General features: G+C 41.2%; 1 protein-coding gene across 2 annotated transcripts in view; it reads right to left on the bottom strand.

The window, feature by feature from the left end:
- LOC149311435 (SH3 domain-containing YSC84-like protein 1) overlaps positions 1-26940 on the bottom strand; it is a 40775-nt gene that overhangs the window by 6111 nt on the left and 7724 nt on the right. The window contains exons 2-9 of one of the 2 annotated variants that reach the window (XM_089528573.1): positions 25777-25887; positions 22570-22683; positions 21273-21337; positions 15130-15242; positions 13924-14052; positions 11335-11500; positions 7738-7798; positions 6136-6192 (exon numbers count right to left, since the gene is read on the bottom strand). In XM_089528573.1, coding sequence (XP_089384699.1) covers positions 6136-6192; positions 7738-7798; positions 11335-11500; positions 13924-14052; positions 15130-15242; positions 21273-21337; positions 22570-22683; positions 25777-25887 — 816 coding nt within the window. Of the gene's footprint in view, positions 1-6135; positions 6193-7737; positions 7799-11334; positions 11501-13923; positions 14053-15129; positions 15243-21272; positions 21338-21854; positions 21963-22569; positions 22684-25776; positions 25888-26940 lie in introns of those variants that run through there. The other variant, XM_089528574.1, reaches the window with a different exon arrangement.

Below are 26940 nucleotides of genomic sequence, written 5' to 3'. Positions count from 1 at the left end.
TATTTTTATTGCCTATTCTACACTATCAACCAGCTCAGTCACAAAATGTTTTTATGTGCAATAACCACACTTTCCTGATAGCTAAATCTGCTTTGAGTACATTGCAGTTGTTAACATTTTGAAAGGAATAGATGTGTTTCTCACAAGGAGGATAACATTATCCAGGCAAACAATGGCCAGGAGCTTCTATGTACCACCATGGATTTTTAATACTGCAAAACAGATTCTGCAAACCAGATGTTGATTAAACCCATTTCAGTTCAGCAGTGACCTATAGTAAACCCATAATGCTGACAAAGCCGAAGACAACATTTCTTTCCCTTGTACTTTCATAGAACAGATGTTGGGATAGAATTAAATGGCCAACGAGAATGACCTGGCATCTCCATGACTATTAATCCAATTCATATACAAAAGTATCATTTTTATTTTTGTTATCTGTACTGGGAGAGACTTATAGCTTCTGCCATAACTGATCTGTCACAAGCTCCAATTACGCTCCTCCTGGGATAGGATGGGGGGGAAGCAGCACAGTGCTCTGATCATCTCCCACAGAGTGTTTCTTCTGCAACAAGACTGAACCTGTCCCAAAGGTCAAGTTTACATTTGAACAGTTAATATACATCAGGCTGCTAAAAACCAAAACAAAGGAAAAAAGAAAAAGAAGTAATAGTAGGAATCCTACTTTCGTCCCCCATCATCAAAACTGCCTTCTCAAAAAGGAAGAGTAAGAAAATCAACACATTCCATGTTGAGATGGGGGACAGATAATGTTATTATTTTATATGTTATTTTTTTTTCAACATAATGTTTGTTTCACAAGCAAAAGGAGATCTATATTTAATATGACAGCTATCTGCTTTTCAATGGCTTATGATTGTTAGGGATGGATTACTAAGAAGGAGAGCCAGTACGGGGTAGTGGTTTGAGTGTTGGACTAGGACGCTGAGACCAGGGTTTGAATCCCCCTCTCTACCATGGAAACCCACTTGGGCAAATTACATTTTCTCAGCCTCAGAGGAAGGCAAAAGCAAACTCCCTCTGAACAAAACTAGTCAAAAAAACCCCATGGCAGAGTTGCCTTAGGGCAGGTGTCAGCAACCCCCGGCCCGCGGGCCTGATGCAGCCCGCGAAGGTGGCAGGACCGGCCCCAGCCCGGTCCTGCCGCCGCCTACTCCACCTCCTCCTCCCCACGCCGCGCGGCCGTCCTCCTCCTCCGCCACGCGGGGGAGGAAGAGGAGGGCCGCGCAGCCTGGGGCAGAGGAGGCAAAAGGGGAAGCCCCGCGCCGCCCTCCCTGCCTCCCAGCGCCGCCCACCTCCTTCTCCTCTGCCTCCTCCGCCCCGCTCCCAGGCCGTGCAGGAAGAGGAGGAGAAGGAAGAGGAGGCAAAGGGGGAAGCCCCACAGGGCCCCGCGCCGTCCTCCCTGCCTCCCAGCACCGCCCACCTCCTCCTCCTCTGCCTTCTCCCTACCTCCCCAGGCCGCGCGGTGCATGGAGGAGGGGGGAGGAGGAAGAGGAAGGAGGAAGAGGAGGAGCGGGCAGCATAAGGAGGAAGAGGAGGAAGAGGAAGAAAAGGAGGTGGGGGCAGGAGAAGGAGGAAGAGGAGGAAGAGGAAGAAAAGGAGGAGGGAGCAGCAGAAGGAGGAAGAGGAGGAAGAGGAAGAAAAGGAGGTGGGGGCAGTAGAAGGAGGAAGATGAAGAAAAGGAGGTGGGGGCAGCAGAAGGAGGAAGAGGAGGAAGAGGAAGAAAAGGAGGTGGTGGCAGCAGAAGGAGGAAGAGGAGGAAGAAAAGGAGGTGGGGGCAGCAGAAGGAGGAAGAGGAAGAAAAAGAGGTGGGGGCAGCAGAAGGAGGAAGAGGAGGAAGAGGAAGAAAAGGAGGAGGGGGCATCAGAAGGAGGAAGAGGAGGAAGAGGAAGAAAAGGAGGAGGGGAAGCAGAAGGAGGAAGAGGAGGAAGAGGAAGAAAAGGAGGTGGGGGCAGCGGAGGGAGGAAGAGGAGGAGGGGGCAGCAGAAGGAGGAAGAGGAGGTGGGGGCAGCAGAAGGAGGAAGAGGAAGAAAAGGAGGTGGAGGCAGCAGGAGGAGGAAGAGGAGGGAGGAAGAGGAGGAGGGGGCAGCAGGAGGAGGAAGAGGAGGAAGAAAGAGGTGGTGAGTGGCCAGAGGCCTCAAGGTTTTTTTTAATTTTATTTTGTGTGCTTTTAATGCTAACAAGTCTCCCATGCTTTGACAATGATAGTGTGATGATGATGATGATGATGATGATGATGATGATGATGATAATATGAGTCAGCTTCAGAGGCATGCAAGCACTGTTTCAGAAGCCGAGAGAGTGTCACCTTCCAAAGTGTGTTTTGGGTGCTTTTAATGCTAACAAGTCTCCCTTGCTTTGACAATGATAGTGTGATGATGATGATGATATGAGTCAGCTTCAGAGGCATGCAAGCACTGTTTCAGAAGCCAAGAGAGTGTCACCTTCCAAAGTGTGTTTTGTGTGCTTTTAATGCCAACAAGTCTCCCTTGCTTTGACAATGATAGTGTGATGATGATGATGATGATGATGATATGAGTCAGCTTCAGAGGCATGCAAGCACTGTTTCAGAAGCCAAGAGAGTGTCACCTTCCAAAGTGTGTTTTGTGTGCTTTTAATGCCAACAAGTCTCCCTTGCTTTGACAGTGATAGTGTGGTGGTGGTGATAATAATGATGATGATGATATGAGTCAGCTTGAGAGGCATGCACGCACTGTTTCTGAAGCCAAGAGAGTGTGACTTTTCAAGGTGCCTTTTCTGTGTGTTTTTGGTTCTTTAATGGTGATATTGCTATCCACTTCTGATACTGGGTTTGGATGGTGGGCACAGGGGAAAGCCTGGACATTGGACTGTGGGGATGTAAGAAAAGAAAGTGTTTGACCTCCTTGACCCATACAGCCACCACTTTCATTGTTGAAATTGGCCACTACCCCAATCCCATGCCTTACATGCGAACAAACTACTGTATCTTCCCTTGCAATGATACCGAGATTTGCTCCCAGACTACATTTACTAATAAATTAAGGCCTTCTCCTAGAGATAAATAAATCTCTATTTTCTCCCATACTTAAATTCTTTAAATCTAAGAGGGTTTTTCTGCCTGGTTTATTACAAAATTGTAGAGTTTAGTCTGTTTTTATAAAAATAAATGAAATTCTTAACCCTTCCTAGCCAGCCCTGCTAACTCCTAAAGGTTTTGCACCAATTTGTTCTATTATCTATTTATTTCAACTTTTGGGGCCAAAATGTGAATTTACATATGACCCGTGGATACATCGAGGGTCAGACTGAAGGGGGCAGCCCAGCTGGGGAGAGACTGATGGCGATCGCACGCCCTTACAGGCCTTTCCCCAACTGAGCTTTCTCCTGAGGAGGCAGCCCAGCTGAGGAGAGACTCCAGGGCGAACGCGCGCCCTTGCAAGGCTTTCCCCAACTGAGCTTTCTCCTGAGGAGGCAGCCCAGCTGAGGAGAGACTCCAGGGCGAATGCGCACCCTTGCAAGCCTTTCCCCAACTGAGCTTTCTCCTGAAGAGGCAGCCCAGCTGAGGAGAGACTCCAGGGCGAACGCGCACCCTTGCAAGCCTTTCCCCAACTGAGCTTTCTCCTGAAGAGGCAGCCCAGCTGAGGAGAGACTCCAGGGCGAATGCGCACCCTTGCAAGCCTTTCCCCAACTGAGCTTTCTCCTGAGGAGGCAGCCCAGCTGAGGAGAGACTCCAGGGCGAATGCACACCCTTGCAAGCCTTTCCCCAACTGAGCTTTCTCCTGAAGAGGCAGCCCAGCTGAGGAGAGACTCCAGGGCGAACGCGCACCCTTGCAAGCCTTTCCCCAACTGAGCTTTCTCCTGAAGAGGCAGCCCAGCTGAGGAGAGACTCCAGGGCGAACGCGCACCCTTGCAAGCCTTTCCCCAACTGAGCTTTCTCCTGAGGAGGCGGCCCAGCTGAGGAGAGACTCCAGGGCGAATGCGCACCCTTGCAAGCCTTTCCCCAACTGAGCTTTCTCCTGAGGAGGCGGCCCAGCTGAGGAGAGACTCCAGGGCGAATGCACACCCTTGCAAGCCTTTCCCCAACTGAGCTTTCTCCTGAAGAGGCAGCCCAGCTGAGGAGAGACTCCAGGGCGAACGCGCGCCCTTGCAAGTCTTTCCCCAACTGAGCTTTCTCCTGAGGAGGCAGCCCAGCTGAGGAGAGACTCCAGGGTGAACGCGCAACCTTTCCAGTGTCTCCCCAGCTGGGTTGTCCCTTGTGGAGGCAGCCCGGGGGGGGGGGGGAAGAGGCTTGGTCGAAGGACGTTTTGCTCCGTGGATAAGTCTACTCAGGATTTTGGAGGCTATTTTGGGGCAAAAAGTTCTCGACTTATAGTTGAGTATATACAGTATATCCTGCCTTTCTCCCACAATGGGACTCAAGGAGGATTTCAACACCTATCAAGACCTCTGCAACCAACTCTGTACTGGTCCAGCAATTTTCATTCATGTACTGTATATATAGCACTTTATGCCTTCACAGCCTTCTATGCTTTCTATGCCTTTATATCTTTCCTCAAATCTTGTGTTACTGCAGATGTTTTTTTTTAAAAACCCTTTTAATTACTTCTGAAAACCAACATTGTACACTAAGTATTTGTTTCATCTTGAACAACTGCACATTTGCCAAGCTAAGGATATGAAAAAGTACAGGTTCTTAGTGTCTGCCTGTTACTCAATAAGTGTAACAAAATGGCATTGACCCAAAACACACATAAAACAAAGACCTCAATTTTCTAGTCCTAGCATGCACTGACCTCAATCTCTATGTGCCTTTGTAATCAGCTGGCTCAGCAATGGCATGGATTTTCAAGGCTTCCTCCCTGCCCTCATGATCAAAATTCCACATGTTACATTTTTTGCTCATTTCATGACAATACAAACAAAGGATGCTCAAATTAAAATGACTGCAGAAATGCCAGAAATAACAGTATTTTACCAGATCAAAAACAGTGTTAGAAATTATTTCCTGGGATTTTCTGTTTTATGATCAGTACTAAGACAGTTTATATTAGTAACAACAGAGAGAGAAAAGCTACTAGATGGATGTTTATTTTAGTTGAAATAAGCTAGAAGTCTTACTAGGGAAACACTGAAGCACAAAAATAGACTTTGCTGACATAAACCCCGTTAAAAGGGAGAAAGGATTCACTGTTTAATATTTGCTAAAGATGTGTATGTCACCATGGCTTATAAACAGATACACACACATTATCCGTCTGCTTAAGGATCTTCTGACACAAATATCCATTAGTCACTCTGATCTGTCTTGCTGCTTTTACAGTTTATACCGTAATCTCCTGAAGATGGCCTACTAGAAATTATTACAAACATATTGTAACTGAGCTTCTGTGCTTCAGTTCTTTCTGCCATGACATGATTCAACTGACACAGATTTCTCTTACTTAGGAAAAGAAAAATACCTCTGAGTCTGAGGCCCCATTCACACTATGAAAATAACAAGGTGTGAAACTGGGTTATTTTTGTGGTGTTCACACTTGCCCTGACGGCACTTGGTGCAGTTTGCGGGGGGGGGGGCTACCAAAACCCCCACTTAACACGGTACATTCAGTAACTGTTTTTCCCTCATGTCTTTTTTTAAAAGCCGCAACGATCTGCAATTTCAGTAGTGTGAGTAAGCTTCCAAATCAATTCGGATTGCGCTGCATCATTGCTGAAAATGGAGGCGCCCCCATTTTAAACCAAAATAGTGGCAAGTGTGAATGGCAACAAGGTTAAAATGCACAGAGAGATTCAGAAACGGAAAATGTAGTGGGAATACTAATCCGGTATTGCATCACCGCAGAGATCCGCATCTCCTTGGGACAAAAATGTAAATGTGAATGCCCCCTGAGAGAGAGAGAGAAAGTGACTTGCTCAAGGTCACCCCATGGGTTTGCATAGCCAAGCAAAGATTTAAATCTTGTTCTCCCGAGTTGTAGTCCAACACTCAAATAACTAAACCATGCTGGCCATACTGTAAACAGTTTTTTGAGGAACAATTCCAAACATGCAGTGGTAGCCAAATCTGGATAGCAAACATTTCAATCACATTTCGTATTATTTTCTGAAATTTCAAACCTTGTAAACACTCACCCATCGAAGCTGAGTAACTGGGAAGCTCAGGGTAAAGCCTGTTTGGGGCTCGCATGTCTGTGGAAAATCCAGAATATATTATATTCATTATTATGGCCCAGGTAATCTTGTATGGTAGTTTGATACTGTGAAGTTAGAACTGCTGTTCTAGAATGTACCATAAAAACTAAGTGGGGCAAATGAATGTCAACTGAAGATGGGAAAAGGATAAAACATTCAGGAAACAGTAGAAGAAAGAGCTCAGCCTTAATAGCTTCCTTTTGCTGATGACACAAGAGGCACAATTTTGGGAGGGGGGGCTTACTCAGAAGATTCAAAGAGGTTTTTTTTAAAAAAATGGAAATTCTACATCTTTATAGGAAAGAAATAACAGTGGTAAGACTAGATTTCAAGTGTCTTGTAAAGATAGCATTTTTTCCACCACCTACATTAGGATAAACACTAAAAAGAGTTTTCTTTAAAGGAAATTTGTTGCACAAAGATGTACCTGTTGCTTGCGCAAAAGGCAGTGAACTAAGTCCTAAAAGAACATTCTTATAAAAACACACTAATTTGTTTTATTAAAAAAATGAAAATGTGGATGCTCATTCTGAAATGTTATCTTATTATCCTGTTCATAAATCCATCTCTATGCAGTAGTGTGCGTACACTAAGACTATCATTTGCTGATAGAAATCTTGTTGAATACTTAGTTTAGAAGAGAAATTTAAAAGACTTAAGGGGAAGAGAATATTATTTAAGAAACCAGACAGAGAAAAAGTGAGAAGTCTTTTAAAAGGGAAGTTGAAGGAGGAAGATGGGGATTGTTGAATTGTGGATAAAGAATCTGGGGATATGGAGGGCCAACTGCACCTTGCCTCTTATCAAAAAAGGAACCATCCCCTTTTCTGTATACAATGGTAAAAGGTAAGAGCTCAGTCTGTCCCGGGAGAAACTAAAAGACGCACTGACTCCCCCTCCTCTTTCCTCTGTAGCACTGCTTCTAGCCTTTTTAAATGCTTGGGCAGGAAAATGGCAGAAGTGGTAGCTCTTTGGCATTTCCCTTCAGAGGAAGAGAGAATAGGGTCTGTGCTTCCTTTAGACTCTCCTGGGGTGGACTAAGCTCTTGCCCTTTGCCACTCCACTCAGAGAAGGGGATGGTTTCTTTTTGAGAAGAGTTTATACTATACCTTAACTGTTGCCTTTACATCCTTTTTGACATGTTCACATTTTCTTATTACCAGTTGCACCTGGTTGTCTCCCCACACACAAATCACAGCCACCATTCTCCGTATTTCCATCCTCATTAGGGTGAGCACAAACACTTATGCCTGCTGGAATCTTGTAAGTTGTTTGTCATCGTTTTCCTTTACTTTGTCTTTTACAGCCTTTGTTTCATACCCTATGTTTTACTCTCAGGTTATCATACAAAATCCGTACTTTTGGCACCCAAACCTGCCCTCGACTTATACATGAGGTCATGCATATATGGTAATATAGACTGTAACAGAAGAAGGCTGTTAAATATATAGTATATTGTTCATAATAACTGCATACTTGTAAACCTCCCCCAAGCATTTACTAGTCAGATGTTCTATCAATTTAATTAATACAATACTATACCTTCTGGTGTAAAATTTTCAGACATTCTACGTGATTGTTGCCTTGAGGAGTATTCATTAACCTAGGGAGAAGGGGTGGAAAGTATACAGCTAAAAATTTTAGTTTCAGTAAGTAAGATGTCCAAAAAGGGCATTAAAGAACTTTCAGATTTACAGAGACAAGTATGTAACTACCATGTATACTCAACTATAAGTGAAGAAATTTATGTCCAAGATTTGAGAAATTTACCCCCAAACTTAGGTCGATGTATACACAGGTCAATGTGGGGACAGCTGGGCTGGAGAGAAGTAGAAAAGATGGGCTTTGCTTCCTTAAACCTCTCCTTTGACCCTGGGTTGAGAGAACGAGAAAGGGTAGGCTCTCCTCCAACCCGGCAATCTCCCTAGGATTTACGCTCAATTTATCTATGGGTCATGTCACAATCCATAATTTAGGCCCTCAAACATGACTTCCACTTATACAAGAGGATAACTTATACTTGAGTATATTCAGTAATTATACAATTTAAAATAAAAATAAATCTTAATAATTTTAAAATGAACCAGACCAGCAAAATGAATGTCTCTTCCCTTTCACACCACCCAAATGAGCTCTGAAAGGCTGAGGAAGAGGAAAAGAAGTCTTGTTATGGGAGTCAAACTAGGCTCACACAATTCTGTAGGGAATGAAGAGGGCACTCTCCTCCATTTCTCTTGTTTATCAAATTCATATGAAGCTATAGAAGTACTGAATCATTGCCTGCAACTGTATGATGGGCAAGAAATTGAAGCTCATTCCAAAAAAGATGAAATGCTTTGACTGACTGCTTTACATAGGCAGCTGAATAAAGGTCCAATGGACCCTTGCCTTATGCGGGGGATCCGTTCCAGACCCCCCCCCCCCCGGTGTAAGGCTAATTCTGCGTATGCTTGAGCCCATTCATTTGACTGGGACTTGTGAGTGCGGCGGCATGGCGGCGTAGGAGTGCGCGGGGCGCCACAGGCGCACGTCCCATTCATTTGAATGGGACATGCCACCCCTTGAGCCCCGCACGCTGCCTGCAGCTTGAGCGTGTACACTCAAGTCCATGTATAGTGCGCCCGCATATAACGTGGTCGCACTGTATTCAGCTTGTTTGGGTTGGAGTTGCACTTCCCCTGAAAAGTCAGGTTCACAGGCTTCAAGTGCTACTACTTTGGGCACTATATCTAGAAGCGCGGGGTAATTCCTGAGATAGGACACATTTTTCACCAACTGATATATTATGTGCAGCCTTCCAGACCTCCTTGATGAAGATAGCCTGGCCACAATTATGCATACACTATTAGATTCTATGAGACAACTGCTATACATAGAATGTAGGCCTGCCTTAAGGGCTGTTTGCAAATTAAAGTGAGCACAAAATTCAGCATCATGTTTATTAACTAGAACCATGCACACAAACATCTCTAACTGATCTGAGGACAGCCACTGTTGTTTTATTTTCAAGCCCATTCTGGAAATCTCTAAATAGTCTGATGAAGGATAGTTTTATTCTTCTAGATATTAAAATCAGCCTCGAAGGCCCTTCCTGAAGTCTTTTCACTGTCTGAAACACGGCGGGTGCTGAATGGAGAGCCTTTTCAGCATAAACAGGAAGCTGCATATGGTGCGCCCGTGTATGGAGCGGGCGCACTGTATTTACCTTGCTGAATTATATTATATTGTATTATATTATATTGTGAATACATGTTTCAGATTGGAAATAGCCCGCCTGGTTTTCCTCACACATATACCAAGCTACTACTTTAGAAGGGAAGTAAGAGATTTTATTAGAAATGGATGGGGTAGTGAAAAATAACAGCTAATACAAGCAGGTATGTTAAGCCCACAGGCACACATAGTAGTGAGAGCTGTTTAAAATAAATAAATAAATAAATAAATAAATAAATAAAAGTACTATATATATATATATATATATATATATATATATCTGATGGTACAGTGAGGTCCATCTTGATGCTGGATTGGCAATCCACATTCTTTCCTAGGAATGTTAGTTCTTGAGATTTATTGTCCTGGAATTTCAGTGATGATTCCATTTTGAAACAAGTCACTGTTGTTTTATTGTCTAATTGTGTGGAGTTGCTCCGAAAGCCTCAGTTGAAGACCAGAGAATAAATATTTTAAATCAGTAAGCAGCAAAGAATTACTGTTAAGTTGCTGCCCTTCGGGAAAACCACAAGGACTAACAGGGTGACCTGCACTTTAAACAATCAACATTTGAGCAGAAGTTGAAATTGTTTCTACCCCAAGATCTCTAATCATTAATTTTGCCAAATGAAATAATGGAAGAGGTTTTTGCCAGCACCAATAGCAATAGCATTTCTATACCGCTTATCAGTGTTCTTAAGCACTCCCTAAGCGGTTTACAAAGTGTAAGCTAATTGCCCCCAACAATCTGGGTACTCATTTTAGCGACCACCTTGGAAGAATGCAAGCCTGAGTTGAGCTTGAGCCCTTTTGCTGGTACTGAACTCACAACCTTATGGTTTGTGAGTGAGTGGCTGCAGTACAGGCATTTAACCACTGTGTCACCAGGGCTCCACCAGCTATCCTGAGGGAAACTTTGGTGAGAACCAGTTTGTACTGAACACAGTTCAATAAACTTTTGGCCACTATACATATGTATGCTTTGCATGGATACTAGCCAACGTGTAGCATGGATCCACGTGTAGCATGGACACTAGCGAATAGGTAGCAATACAGTGTCCCTCATCCCCATGCCTCAAAGTTTTGGAAATGGTTTTAGAGTATTTATGCAGGAATTGTGAAAAGGACTTGATTAAATCATTTACAGTATGCAAAATAATGAGTGCTGCAGATCCAGGTAAGTGCTCAGGCTGCCTGTTAAAAATCAAGCAGAGAGGCTCAAGACTACTGTCACTTTACTAATGCCTCCCATTTCAAGAAAACTTTTGGCTGGAATCCTGTTGGCAAATATCCACTGGTAAAGACCCATTAAATCAATTGCTGAATGGTGAATCAACAGATAAATAAATTCCACTAATTCAATAGACCTAGCCAGGAGCAACAACAGGATTCAAGCCTATAATTGTTCTCATGGGAAGCAACATCTCACAGATGAACTGACTTTAGGGTGGAAGCAGTTCCATGCCAGCATTGTGTTCAACAGGACTGGGAAACTGCCTGTAAACAAGTCAGGATTAATTTCCCTTTCCTTCCATTTCATCTGCAAATGTAAAGTTACAAATGCATATTTGTTTATCATAGCAGCATTGGCAGAAGATGGAGATTTATGGTCACTGGTCCACAAAATAGTAGAAGGTAGTGGTGTCAAAGAAGAAATAATCTGTCTTGGTAAAAACAAAACAAAACAAAAGAACCCCACCCAAAAAACAAAAAGCAACACCACCACCATAATAAGTAGTAAGCAGCTATGGTGCAGACAAACCTTTCTATCTTCCCTAACCTTATCAAACTTCAGATTCCCTTCACTCACCATCTATTCACATACTCTTACCTTCAAACACTTTCTTACTCTACAGTTATTCCTTACTTCCTTTCTACCCTTTGCCAATTTGTTTTCCCCTCTAATATCTAATATAAAGGCCAAACCTTTCTTGGTTCTCTTTGTACAGGTGTCCACACATGGTTCCTTCCCTCATAACAGTCATACTGGAGTGTAAAAGACTCAAGGATGTCATAAAGGTCCTGTGCCTGAAGAGGAGGAGGTAGATCACCAAACAAAATGGCACTGGCACGAATATCCTGACCATAGAACCTGGAAAAAGAATATTTCATGATAGTTGTTGAGGAAAGGGGATTAGATAGCACCTTCTTCTGCTTGTCACTCAGTTTGTATATTTTGAACACAACAAACATTTGATTGTCTTTGTGGCTCACTTGCCAATAAATTTATGTGGCTGGTTGCTATAAAAAAAACTTTAATTGTAGTATAAATGGCTCCTGAAACAAACTGTTGCAGCATGTTGTGCTTCTGACCCATTTTTTATGCAATAGCTATAGCAGCTTCATTTATATACTACTTCATACCACTTCAGCAGTCTCTAAGTGGTTTACAACTGTAAGCTAATTTCCCCAACAAGTTAGGTACTCATTTTAGGAACCTTGGAAGGATGCAAGCCTGAGTCGAGCCTGAGCCCTGACTGGCACTGAACTCACCACCTTAACCTCTTTCAAGGTACTCTATTTTATTTTATTTTCATGAATGTTTCCTATTCTTTCCCCCCTCAAAGAAGCTGTCAGCACTCTGTGCTCTTAAACCTGTTCAGTCCGGATGGAGCTATTCTTGGTTGTTGTTGTCCCCTCCCCCCCTTTAAAAACCTATACTTTTGAAAACCTTGAGATTCCACAGTTCTGCTGATACTATTCTTGGGTGCATGAATATTGCCTTTTTGGATACATAAGAATAGGTACTGGCAGTTTGTTGCTTAAGTATCGATGATACTTGGGAAATCCTTGTATTTAAATTAAGCTATCTTATTAATGCTGTCTTCCTACTGAGATACAAAATGCTGAAAGAGTGCATTTAAGTGAAATGTTCAAGCAATTATAACCAGAAGCTCAGGTGAAACTCAGGCTGACTTCATGTGTTTGTTCAGTATTTAAAGATTACAGAATCTTCTCTTTCCAAAGGATCTCATGCTACATTTTGATTACTGGCAAGTATTTTGTCTACACTCAAGTCTCAAGCTTGAAGATGTGCTTTTTTTTTTGTTATTCTGTAAAGGATTATTGCCCTGATGCAGAAGTTCTTTGTGTGCCTCCTGCATGTACAGAGATCTCCCGAGTAAAAGAATTTTCAAATTTACAGTAGTTATCAAGAACAGCTTAAGAACTTAACTAGCATTATAGTAAATACTGAAACACGAACACAAAAGGCTGCTTCATACAGAACCTTATGATGGGATAAGAACTGTAGTGACAAAGGAAGGATAGGCAATCATTCCTGCCCCATTTTAGGTCCCTCCAAACTCCCACAGGCTGGCTTGAGTCATTTTCACCAAACCAGAAGTGATGTCCTAGTTACGTCCAATTTCTTTTCTTTCTGCTCCTGCTCCTTTTCTTTGTTATTTTGTGCTTCTTTCATGAGTGTGTGTGTGGAGAATTATGCCTTCTAGTGCACCAGAGGCAAAGCTTTCAATTCTAAATCTTAGGGTGGAGTGGTTTAAGGGGTGCATACAATGCCTTGTGACCCTTGGGCCTCACAATTCTCAACCTGTATCAGAGAATGTAAATAGATTACTTAGCACTTCAAACCCCAGCACAACCAAGTTGTCTAGGCACAACTTTTAGCACTTGATATGCTCACTACACTATATTATGCTCTCATGAGGTTCTGGCTGTAAAGATTAGGATGATTTCATCTTTAGCTCCATTCACACAGAAAGTAGGACTATAAACTAAAGGGTGAAGCAGATGGATCAAAAAGAGTGGCCAGAGACTGCTCTGGCCATGATTGTCTGGGGACCACTCTCAAAGCAGGCTGCTGCTGTGGTCCTGAACAGGCCACCAGCAGGAGCGGACCTAATCCGCTCCTGAAAAGGCTGGCTTTGCTGCCTCGGTGTGCTCTTGGAGCAGCTTTAGGCTGCTTTGGGGGTGTGCATCATCCAAATGCCATGCTCCTAAAGCAGCTGGAAGCCGCATTATTTGGTCTGTGTGTTTCAGGCCTATGAAGTACAATGTGCTGCAAAAATGAGGAAGATATACCTTTCTTCACTGTGGCTGCTACATATATACTGTCAGTAGCAAAGAATACGCTCACATACATACCCAAAATTGCTTTGCACAAAGGTAACATAACTGTCTACACTACTGGATTTATCCAATACAACAAAATAAATATATTTAGAAGCAATATTATATTATATTATAAATGTGTAATATATTTTTTTCTTCATATACCAACCGCATGCAACATTTTAAAGACAGAATTGGAAAACAATAAAACACAGTTGTTTACACTGTTTACAACAGTGCTTTTCAGGTGATCTGATATGAGGGATGCCCCCACTGGCTATAATCCTTTCTTTCTTTCCCATAAATTTTCCATGAACCATCAGTCAATGGCTTAGAGATTGTCACCAGTCTAGAGACCATCAATTTGAGTAGCAGAGGTTTACAAGATTCCTACCACAGGAATCAAATTTTGAACAGAACAGTCTGATCTGTCAAACAACTTACTTGCTATTTGTTTCCTTTCTTTCAATTAAGTAACTCCCTTCTAAAGAGACCCCTGCAAATAGCCCTCGAGATTTACAGTAGGTATAGACAGCCGCAGAGCTTCTCAAGGCTACGTCACCTTCTAGATTTCTAAGAGAAGAGGAGAGGTTTTATCATCAATTGTCAACTTTATTGGCTTATAATTATTTTCATGTTCATTAATACAGAAATGTTACTCCAAGTGCAGTAAATTCCCAAAGGAACCAATGCAGTAGTTACATATAGTCACAATATTTGGTTTAAAATCAGAATACTCAATTAACAGTCGTTTGTGCATAAAATTTCAAATCTGATCAGTTGTTAATAATTCTCTACCTACCACCACTTCTTTATCAAAAGAAATATTCAATTTGTTCCTATTCAAGTTCTGTCTAAGCACACTATTACATGAAAAAGTACTTTGCAAATTATTTGTATACAAATAGCTTTACTAGCATCTTCACAAATTGATATAATATACCATAAAAAGTTCCTAATTAGGAAGTGTTCCCTTTGTCTGATTGGAAGACCTGTCTAGGAAGACCTGAAGGAAGAACAGAATGGCTATCTGGTGAATACTCTGTATTTCCTGTAATGTCTAGACCCTGCTGAATGCTAGTCAATGTCTATACTTCAAGTTCTCCTTCCTGGGAACTAAAGGAGAGAAATGAATCAAAAAAGGAAAACAGAAATAAATTAGCCAAGCAAATGGGTAAAAGCAACGTCTTATCTACCTGATGGTAGAGAACAGTGAATGGATCTGGTCCAACATATTGCATAGGTAAAGGGTTATGAAGACAAAAGAACAATTCAAGGAAAAAATGATTTTTTTTAAAATCAAGCTATTATCAAGGACAAAATGGTATATAAAAAAACAGTACAGGTAATAGTTGCCTTATACTATTCCTGCCTTTTAACATAGTATTAGGCTGATCTGAAAGCCTTTTTCTGGGCATGCCTTCTGCAGGCAATGACTTTGACACAAAGAAGGCTTTCAGTCAAGTAAACTCCTCTAAGTATTGTCCATTGGTTGAAGTTCCAAGACAACTATATTACATGCTTTGTCTATGTTCAGCTTTTACAGCAATAACAATGCAGATTTCAGTTAACTACAAATAAATTAATTAACAAATGAGTAAGTTAACAGCCTCATCAATTCTGGTAATTCAAAGTGTCAGTGATACTCACCTCCCCAAAGGTCCAATTGCTACTGTAAAGTTTCCTCCCAGAGTAAGATTTCCACCTTTTGCAAAAGCTTCAACTGCTCTTTCGTGATTCAGTATTATTACAAGGTCTGACACCTGGGTGGCCAATGGAGAATGAAGGTGGGTGGGTGGGAGGAACACAGCCAAGTTACTTATGGGTAGAATGAATAACTCTCCCAAAGAGCACAACCCTATGCAAGCACCACTGAACAAATTAGGATTTGCTTCTGTATAAATCAGAGTAACTGAAATCCTTATGAGCAATCGCTTAAACAATAAAGAACAAAATTAAACCATTTACTCCATATAAAAAAAATCCTTACAATTGTTTATAAAATCAAAATGTTCAACTATTGCTGCAGGAAATTACAGGTTACAGCATTGATGAGTAACTTGTAGCCCTCCAGATGTTGTTGAGCTTTATAGCTCATCACTAGCCATGTTGGCTAGGGATGATGGGCATTGCAGTCCAACAGGATTTAAAAGTCAACACATCTCCTACTGCAGATTGCAATCACACCTTCTTTTGCCAGAAAGAAAAAAGATACTTGGAAATCACCAATTCATGTACATATGTTGTATCAAAAAGGACTGTATTCTACTTTTAAAGAAGATACAGCTCAGAAAAGAAACAACAAAAACAAAGAACTACCATATAAAGATGCTGAGGTGGGAGAAGTCTAGCACAGGCCACCTGAAGCATAAAAGAAGAAATGTAGTGGAAGAGGCAGTATGTAGTACAGTATATTCAGAAGTTCTCTGTCTGTGCTTTTTATGAGCTCTACTCTTAAGTTTAGCTTAGAAAAACTCTTGATCATTCAGGAGAGTGACACAGGTTAAGTAGCTGTCATCCCAGAAGTGGTGAAAATGTAAACAAGCCTTAAATTAAAATTGGGATACGGCTGTTCATGCTGAACATATTCCATTGTCACCTTTGCCTGCCTTAGCACAAATAGAAATTAATTAAATGCACTGATACCAAACAATTCCTTAGAAATGTAGCATGTGTTTGAGCAAAAGAAATCAATTTTAAAAACAACTGGGGGGGGGGAGCCAAGAGATATACATATGTATACATACGTACATACATACATACACACACATTTGGCCCTTCTTTTTTACAGATTCTTTATCCGTGGATTCAATCATCCATGCCTTGAAAATGTTCCAAAAATATAAATTCCAAAAAACAAACTATGATTTCACTATTTTATATAAGGGCACCTTTTCACTACACCACTGTATTTAATGGGACTTGAGGATCCACAGATTTTGGTATCCACAGAGGGTCCTGGAACCAAACTCCAGGGCCTACTGTGTGTATGTATAAAATGTGTGTATGTGTATGCATAAACACATACAGACACACAGACACACATATATATAGAGAGAAGTCATGGTATGCAAGTTTTCTGGAACTGCTACAACTCTTATTATTTGAACTGTTGGTTAGGAGTGGGTGGGAAGAAACCATAAAAGTATACATTTACTACAAGTGTAAATGGGGGTGGGAGGAGGGAGTGAAGGAGATAAGATCCAGCACATAGTTTAATATTTGCTCTGCCATTGTGCCATATGCTTATCAACAACAACATGACATGATTGAAAGAATTATCAAGACAATGAAACTGGAGGTTCAAGTTACAATATTTCCCCAGGTTCTAGGTGGGATGAACTGGTCAAATGCCATTGTTCCACTGGCATTGCTGCAAAAGCGGAACCAGGTATGTGTGTGTGAGCACCTGTACCTTCCACTACAGGCCCTCGCATGAGATCTGAAACCCCCCCTGGAGCTCGTTTTCAAGACGTGTAGAGAACTAAAGACAAGAAGCGGGGGGGGGGGGGGGGGAGACATTCCCATTGTGCTAATAGATGTCTATGAACAAAAGTTGGATTTAGGCTTCTCTTCTGTATTTGTACTATGCTGGCATGGTTCCTGGTTCCATATAAGTTTGTGTAGGCACAAGAGATTTTATCCTTTAGCTTTCCTGTAATTGCCCCTTTGTATGATAGCTACTTCCCACTTCCTTTGAAGCAGGAGGACAGACCTGACAGAAACAGACAACACAGCACTTGCAATAAGGGAGTAGCTGTGCCATTTCCACCAAGTTTCTTAATTTACAGTATTTGGTATTGACCAATAAGGAAATGATAGGCCCGTTACAAACGGGCCTAAAAGTGCACGCTCTGCGCGTGCTAGGATTAGAAAGGGCCGTCCTTTCCGGATGCTCCCAACCCTTGCACGCGCAGAGCGCACACAAAATGGTGGCGGCCGTTCCACACGGCCGCCACCATTACGACATCACGACCGTGCCGCCTCTATACGGGGCGGCGCGGACGTGTCATCGTCATGCCGCGCCAGGGCGCATAGTGCGCCCCTTCCCTGGCCACAAAAGGAGCTCCGAAACGGAGCTCCTTTTGCCGTTTGCGTCGCTGGGCGCAGCTTTCAGACTGCTGCGCCCAGCGACGCAGAGGAGAAAGGAGCCAAGCGGCCCCTTTCTCCTCCTCCCCGCCGCCGCAGGGTGTCCTTGGTGCTTGAAGCCCCAAGGACACCCCTTTCCAGGCTGCGGGGAAGGGGCCTTTTGCTGCTTCCCCGCAACCTGGAAAACGGCGGATCAGGGCCTCAGCAGCTGCCGCTCTGGCCACTGAGGCCCCAATCTGGCTGGGAAAGGGGCGGGTGCAGGCCGCCGCTTTTCGGCGGTCTGTAACCCGCCATAGACATATACAGAAAGGATGTGGGTTACATTATAGTCTCTGGAACCATCTCAGGATTCTCAGCCATGCTGATCAAACTTCCTCGTGAATAAGCAGTGTCTTACTTACTTTATCTATAAATTGCATGTTTGCTACTTGCTGAGAGTGAGTCTCAATGGATGCATTACATTGGAATTTCAGGTAGTACTAACATAACTGTGCAGCTTTGTTTGGATTAATTTCTGGGGGCATCCAACAGTCTAACTGGATCATGGAGTTTTCTTTATTCATGAGCGATACCAGAAACACCGCAGAGTAGCAGACTAACAAGTTCTAACTGGACCCCCTTAAAGTGGAAGTTGCATGGGCCACTCTTTCTCAAAACATAACATTCAGATTTGGCGACTTTGTCCATCTGTTTTCAAGGGAATTAATATAGTCTCCCACCATGGACCCCTGCAGAAGATTCTGTGTAAGGCACATAGCTTATATTGTATGTTGGACCATCCAAACTATAAACTTTAAATCTGGTACCAATTTAGCTGTCATGTGGGGTACACCATCAGATCTTCCCAGGTCTTAAGGCAGACCGTCCCAAATATATGGTCAAAATTTCGCGTGATTCGGTAACAAGCAAGTGGACAGACGTATTTTTATTTATATAGATATTCTAGTTTGGTAGGCAATGTTCACTGTAGGAGAGGACATTCTGACCTGCCTGCCCTAAGGCCAAGAAGCCAGAGGAGCCAGGATCATTTCAACAGCCTCTTTATTTAGAAACAACAGATACCAAGAATAAGCACAGTAGCAGACTAACCAGTTCTAAACGAATCATGGAGCCTTCTCTGCTCATGAACAACAGATATCGACTATGTAACACATGCGGACTAACCAGTTCTAACTGGATCAATTCTTATTGGATCACAACAATGGGGATGCTAACACAACTCAGGAATGTCATTCCAATATACAGTGGTCCCCCGGGTTACGAAATTAATTCGTTCCGCTGCCCTTTTCGTAACCCGGAAGACTTTCGCAAGCCGAATTGCCATAGGCGCTAATGGGGAAAAGCCGCGATTTGGTGTGAAATCGCGCCGAAAAGCACCAAAAAATTTTTCGTAACCCGAAAAAACTTTCGTAACGCGGAACAGTTTTTTTAAATTATTTTTTTTCGTAACCCGGGAATTTCGTAAGGCGGTGCTTTCGTATCCCGGGGTACCACTGTACATAGTACACTTTAATTTGGTATGTGAGTGTACAGACAGGATATTGGTTGGTAACTAGCCATTAAAAACACCAACCAACCAAGGACACAAATGCAAGCTAGAACATTCTCTGAAGATGCCAGCCACAGATGCAAGCGAAATGTCAGGAATAAATTCTTCCAGAACACAGCCACATACCCTGAAAACTCCACAAAAAACAAGCTAGAATACCTAGTAAACTACAGTATCAAGAGTATAGGTCTAGAGCTTCTTCAAGGTAATAGGTTAGCCTCTTATTTCTAGAATGATGTATTAAGTACAGTCGACCCTTCTTATACATGGATTTTTTATACACGGATTCAAGCATACACGGTTTGAAAATGTTCCAAAAAAGTATAAATTTACCTTGATTTCCCATTTTTTATAAGGGACACCATTTTGCTATGTCATTATATTTAATGGGACTTGAGCATACACGGATTTTGTTATACACGGGGGATCTTGGAACCAAACCCCAGCGTATAACAAGGGTCCACTGTAATATTAAGAAGATAAATGCTAAAATAGCAAGATGTAGAGCTGAAACAAATTTAAAGACATTTTATTTAATTAATGACATGCATTTTAGTCAATTAATCAATGAATCAGCTCTGCATGGGTTTGCATATCAGAAATAATAATAGCTATAGAGAAGAAAGTCATAGGTCCGAAACACACTGCAGAAATAATCCAGTTTGAGATTGCTTTAACTGCTCTGGCTCAGTGGTAGGGAATCCTGGGAAATGTAGTATATTATGGCACTAAAGCTCTCTGACACAGAAGGATAAATGTCTCACAAAACTATAGTTCCCACAATTCCCTAGCATTGTGCCAGGGCAGTTAAAGCAGTCTCAAACTGGATTATTTTGGCAGTGTGGTTTGGATCTTTGTCATAGAATCCTAGAGTTGGAAGAGACCTCAAGGGGCATCCAGTCCAACCCCTTGCAGGAACTTACAATCAAAGCACCCCCGACAGAGGGCCATCCAGCCTCTGTTTAAAAATCACCAAACAAGGATACTCCTTTGGAAGTTTTTAAACAGAGGCTGGATGACCATCTGTTGGGGATGCTTTGATTAAAGTCACACTTGATTACTGAATGATATACACAGAAAGCAGTAGGCATCATCTTCAGAGTGGCATTATTATATCTTCCATGTAGGTTAGTATTGGCTTTTTTAAAAGAAAAACCCTTAAGTATTTGTGTTATGTAAAATTAAGAAATACAGTCGACCCTTCGTATTCGCAGGGGTTGTGTTCCAGACCCTCCTGTGACAGTCTTTGTTTTAAAAGGCTTTTTAATGGTAATGTGGATGTAATTCAAAATGTAGACAAGCTTTGAATAAATGTAAATAAACAACTGTTGTTACAGGCACTTGTATTTCTTATTTTAGATGGTAAAGTTTCTTCTTAGTTATGATTTCCTTATACAAATCTCCACAGAATCTCAATGTTCCAATCTTTCAGGACACTCACATCATCCTTATAAAGCATATTTTCTTAAGTCAAACTAATATAAATAAATAAATATTACTATTATTATATTATCATATCTCTGCCATGCAGGCTAACTATATCCCTCAGGATATCTCTTTCATAAAACCCTTTCACTTAGAGTTCTACACAGGAACTTAGGAGCTAGTGTACAGTGCCGTTTATGTGCTGTGCACAATGAGCATCATCAGTCTGTAGAGCTCCTAAGTCCTTCTTCTCTGGACTATAGTCCTAAGATTCCTACCCTGGAACCCTCAAAATCACTCTGAAAACCAAACCCAATCTAACATCTAACTGACACTGGTGGGGTTTTTATCTCCCCCCTAGCCATCATTTAATTGGCGACTGTCTGCTAGGTCATGATTGGCTGTTGCTAGCCTAACCCACACCTGCCTTTTCTCTACACCTCCCCCCACGGATGACAAAATATGCAAGACCTCGTCCCATTCTTCCTAATGGCAACACGCACGACCACTGCATGCATGACTGTGCTGGTGTGGCTGGGTGCATGTGCTGCCATTGGGGAGAATGGGGTGATACCGTCCGTGGAGGCTCCAATCCACTGATGGCAAGTCTGTGATTGGGGAGGGTAGACTGTACAAATATGCTCATTGATGAATTGGGGTTTTTTTTTAGTCCACCAAAACTGTCTTTTAGCCAATCAATTAACTGAAGATTGTAATTGTAAACACTTACCTCAATTCCAATTTCAAATCCACCACCCAGGCCAGCTATCCCTATTGCAGATGGAGCCGACCAGCCTGGACACATAAAGGGAGACATACAGTGACCATGTAGAGTGCTCACTTTAAAATTAATAACAGGCACATTGGTGCAGCTGGGAGAAGAGACACCTACCACATCCATCACTTTTACTGAAAGTTCATTTGCAAATAATCCCTTGCCATTCTGCTAGCTATATGTCAAAGAAAAACAGCTTTAAAGGAGAACATACAGTTAAGATATTTCTGTGATTAAACGCTGGAAAATGTTATTCCAGTATTGATTGCAAACTGTTAAAAGATCACTGTATTTAGCAAGATCCAAATTATTCCAAGGGTGGGTTTGAAAAACACAACCTATGTTCCGTAATGTTGGTATGCAGCCCCTAGGTGTACAGGCCCTTTAACAGCAAAACACAGAATTAGTCATCTTACATGATGAGAGTTAACTGAGCAACAGATTTTTCCTTATTAAAATGTAGATTATTTAATCCAAAATATTTTTACAATATAGTGGATTGTTTTAGATAGCAGTTAGCAGTTATACAATACTTACTTGCCAGTAAGTACTGACTCAGAACAAAGAGACAATTCATTTCTAAACTCTTCAGAGCAATTGTAGCAGTTGGCAGTTAAGTGCATGCCAGCAAAAGAACACAGATGGTTTTTCAAAATATGTGGCTGCATCAGTAACACAACTCTGTCTCAGTTCCAGGATTTTAGGAGATTCTTCACATATAGACGTGCCAGAGGGCAGAGGGTGTGTTAAAATATTTTTAGTGCTATAGTCCAAAGAACAGCATTATTGCTCTCACAGGCACTCTCTTCATTTCTTTTAAGGTTAGTTATCTTTTTGTACACCAGAACTCCAATAGGACAATCTGACTTTCTCTACCACCCCTGCCACTTGCTTAATTTTTCACTTCACTTTTATAAATACTGTATGTAAAATTAGTTTTATATTCCAAACACATTAACAAAAGCACCCATATCATAGGATCTGAGAATTTTTGTCTGCATCAAGCATGAAGTGGACATTCCACATACATAATTTGGAAAAGTCAGCTCAGAGCTATACCTCAATATTCCTTGCTTTACTGTTTTATCCTGCTCTAATATCCTATTTAAATTTAAAATATTAGGCACACATTTTAGTTTGGGTCCCATGGACCTTTTGTATTTTGCTTTGCTGAGCGATAGTAGAACAATGAAGCAAACACATACGGTTTTCTATGCTACTATTGTTTTTAAATGAAAGGGCACAAACTTACCTCCATTTGGCAGGCGAGCTAATACAATCCCACTGCCTCCTCGAGCAGTTACCAAAAATCCAGCCTTTATGACAGACAAGATTGCAAGGCCTTTCGCTTTGGCAATTACGTGGGCTATAAAAAAAATTAACTAGTTAATGATGGTAAAGATAAGAGAATAATAACTAATACAGAAAAAGCAATTCAGAAACTAAGGAATATCAAATGTAATTACCCTACCCCACACACTCTCTCCACATTATATCCCTGGTACAAACCTGTGAAAGCTTCATTTTAAGAAGCAGATTTTTATGCTGTATCATGAAATGCTGTGCAACTCCCTGAGTTTTGATACCATGCAAATTCAACATTTTCATAAGCTTAATCAAGGTATTTTTGGGATCCCATGGAGTCAAGAATATGACACTGATGAATTTAATGGGAGGAATGTCCAAACTGTATTAAAATGTTATATCTATTGTAAACAGACTATCAACCTCCACACTAGCAGACAGTAACAGTTACAATTTGTCTTGTTTCTAGAAGGTTCTATCCTTCCACCCTTCCAAAGTCAAAATACCCTTTACAAGACAGTGTTATTTTTAATATGATAATTTTTTTAAAAGAGAGAAGATTCATTAGCAGGAACCCATAAAGAATGGAAATAAAGTGAAGCAATGTTAAGAGGGAGGCATCCTTCCAAAGGTCCTCTGGAGACAGTTTGATTATTATTGCTCTTATGAGTTTGAGAACTCTTCTTTGTTCCCGTTTCCTAAGGAAGAACTACATCATACAGCAGTAAGCAATTTATCACAGACCAGATAGCTGTCAGTTTACACTGATTCATTTTGATGGGGGAATGTTTAGAAATTAATATACTCAAGACAGGGCCAGGCAGATTTCATGTTTGTAGGATCTTGTTGGTTTGTCTGTTTACTAGAGTCCTGAGATTTACCAACTGGAACCTACTGCAAAAGAAATACATTCCCTTCCAAAAAAAGTAATAATAATAATTTTAAAAAATGCTAGATCTAGGAATTTATTTTTAGTACCAGAACTGAATGGAACTCATAGTGTTTCAACATAAAAACCTATACTTGGCCACTTTAAACTTTATATATTTCAGCTGAATAATTTGAGGTCAGGGCATTGATGCTGCTACAGTTAATCAGTCAGACATCCCAACAGATGGTCTAGAGGTCACCCAGAATTCTAACAATGGCTGTAGATCTACCTTCCTGATGCACAACACTGGTTGAAAATAGACAGTTAGCCAAAATTTTGTGTGAATAATCAGGAAAATACCATAGGCTTGCACATTGACCACACCTTCTCTATTATGCATGGATTATGTCCTCTGTTTTCATGTGTGGCTTCCCCTTTGGTTTTGGGGTTGCCAAACCAAAGAACTTCCCAAAGTTCAAAGATGACATTCATAATTAGTTTTGAGCCAGACTACATTATTCTAACATTATGATCTATCATAGTTTGCTTGGTTCATATATCACAGCAAACCACCGTTATTACAAATCAGAAAAACAAGAAAAGGAGTTTGGAAGTCTATGGGAGGACATCAGAACCAGGCCATTATCACCTAGCTGATAACACCATCCAAGGTTCTACCATGGGTGCATCTACACTGCAGAAATAATGCAGTTTGATATCATTTTTAAGTGCTTCATCTCCATCCTATGGAATAATGGGATCTGTAGTTTTATAAGGTCGTTAGACTTCTCTGTCAAAAAAACGGTGATGCCTCAGAAAACTACAAATCCCAGAATTATGTGAGATGGAGCCATGACAATTTAAATGGTGTCATTCTGCACAGCTTCTACAATGTAGATGCACCCCATGATATAGATTCTGATATACAGTATAACGTTTTGGAGTGATGCAACATGCTATCCTTTTGACAGAATATCTTGCAAGTTCTGATTAAGATCTTCCTCTAGAATTCACCAGGGTTTTCTGAAAACCATTAAGCCACATGGACAGGTTGTACTCCAAACAGGATTACCTTTTGAGGGGATGTACAAAAGAGTATAGCCTTCAGACCCTCTCACTCTCCAATAGAGGGAGGGAGAAAAAGATAGAAAGACAGAGAGAGAGAGAAAAGAGAAGACAAAAGTGAAGGGAAATGACACTGAGTAAATGAATGTAGATTAAGGCTTCATCCCCACTGCAGAAATAATCCACTTTGACATCATTTTAACTGCCATGGTTCAATGCACTGGCAATCTGGGAATTGTAGTCTTTTGTGGCACCAGAGCTCCCTGACCAGAAGTCTAAGTTCTTCACAAAACTACAATTCCCTGAACTCCATAGTATTGAGCCATGACAGTGAAAGTGGTGTCAAACCGGACTGTTTCTGCAGTGGGGAAATGCAACCTAAACCAATTTAATTAAATCTGGGGGAACAGCATGGAGAGGGTGAAATAATACACTTCATTTTAAAAAGAAGCTGAAACAACAGCAACAAAATTCTAACATCTAAACTTGGGTATGTTTGCTGACCTGACCTCAAATTTAGTGAGAAGAAATTAGTATCATTACTCAATCCGAACTGGAAGGGCAACCTTTGCCCCCCCCCCCTCCCCCCCGTCTACAAGAAATGTCCATCTTTCTCTTAAATTGACTTGGGGTGGGTGAATCCAAGAAAGAAATCCTGAGACACACTCAGTACCTTACCACTTTGTGATTTTTAGCCAGTAGTGTGGAAAATACTGTTTAAATCTTTTCCCTGTAAGATACCTAGGGGTAAAATGTTGTATTAACACTCTTGGCTAATGCGGCCTGAATATGGAATTACTTCCACATGTATCCACCAGCCAGAAGGTGTCAGCTTTGAAGCTCACCCTTCCAAATGAATTATTCCAAAGTGCAAATAGGGAAGGAATTGAGTAAATCAATATTCCTTAAATTATCACTGAATTAGAATCCATTTTAAAATACATTGTAAATGAGAGTAAAGGAAACCTCCTGAGTCACTGTTGTTTTCTTGGATGTGACACCAGCTCTTCTAATGGAAATAATCTACAGAAATCTGGGATTTTGAAATGTAACTAAGCTTCTTAATCATAGGATCCATTTCATGGTACCAATATTTAAGCAAATATAGCAAATATTAAGCAAATATTCTTCACTATGATAAACTCAAAGGCAAGACCTGAGTTGGAGGAAAGACAAATTAAAATTTTCAACAACAACAAAAGCCATTTTTTAACTAACCAGGTATGATCTTGTCAGGACCACTTCTGGAAGTTATTTCTGTAAACTCTCTTAAAATCTTAGCTGCTTTTTTAGCTTCTGACTTCAGATTGGAAGGTATAGGATTATTCACTGTAAATGAAAAAGAGAGAGATATATAAATATATTATAGTAACTTTTATTCTAATTGGGACAACAAGTATGTGTCTCTTTCTTAGAGGCTCCTAACATTTGTTTGTACCAGCTCATGCTATGTTCCTAAAAATCTGGCATAAATGTTTTGGCTAGTAATACCATAGAATACTAGTAAGATATCATACAATATGAGCACAAAAGGAAATCTCTGTAGCACCACACTGATACAATGAACAATTCTGACACCCAAGTATTGTGTCTATGAACAAATTCTTTCAATGTTCCAATTTCATTCAGCTCATGGCCAAGGGAAAGAAAGAGATGTATTGGGAAATATAAAAGCAGTTAAGCTTCAAAAAAGGGTTAACTAGTTCATGGATACTCAAAACATCAGTCTGTGTGAAACAGTGCTAGTCTGCAAGCTATTGGCAGCTGGTATGCAGCATGTTTCCAGAAACAAAACCATCAGTTGTTAGTCAGTGGGCAGAAATATGGTGCCAGTCCATAGCACATGGGAAGGGATGCCAGTCCCTTATATCAGACAGCTAGAGATACACAAAGCTAGTTGATGGCTCTGAGATTCTTATTCTATAGTTATTAAAGAGAAATACTGCACCTTGTGTGAGTCAACAAAGCATACCATTGAGCCTGAAACTATGCAGCTTTCTAAGAGAGGTGTGTCAAGCCATGATTAGCATTCTGAATAACAACTGTCTGGCTATGACCTGAAAGAAGAGAACTATTTCTTAAAAGTCTTCTGTATTGGGGTAAATACAAAGGGATTCACTGTATTCTTTGACAGCATGGTTGCAGTCTAAAAAGAAGTCACAACGTTTTATAGTTCTTTTAAGAAACTATATGAAAAGCTTATGACTCAAGGTGAGATTGCCATAAGACATGAACAAACATTTGCAACACAATGCCTATAGACCATAAAACCCATGTTAAGTAGGCCAGGGGTGTATAAAAGTTATAGCCCATGTTCCACCTGCATCAGGTCCAAATATTATCATGGCAGCTTGCAGCTACAAAAATGAGGCCAGTTAGTCT

The sequence above is a fragment of the Sceloporus occidentalis genome, unplaced genomic scaffold (genome assembly GCF_023333645.1).
Source record: "Sceloporus occidentalis isolate IW3139 unplaced genomic scaffold, rSceOcc1.0.p SCAF_6, whole genome shotgun sequence".
In the NCBI taxonomy this organism is placed as follows: domain Eukaryota; kingdom Metazoa; phylum Chordata; class Lepidosauria; order Squamata; family Phrynosomatidae; genus Sceloporus; species Sceloporus occidentalis.
This window is presented reverse-complemented; position numbering and strand designations above follow the sequence as displayed.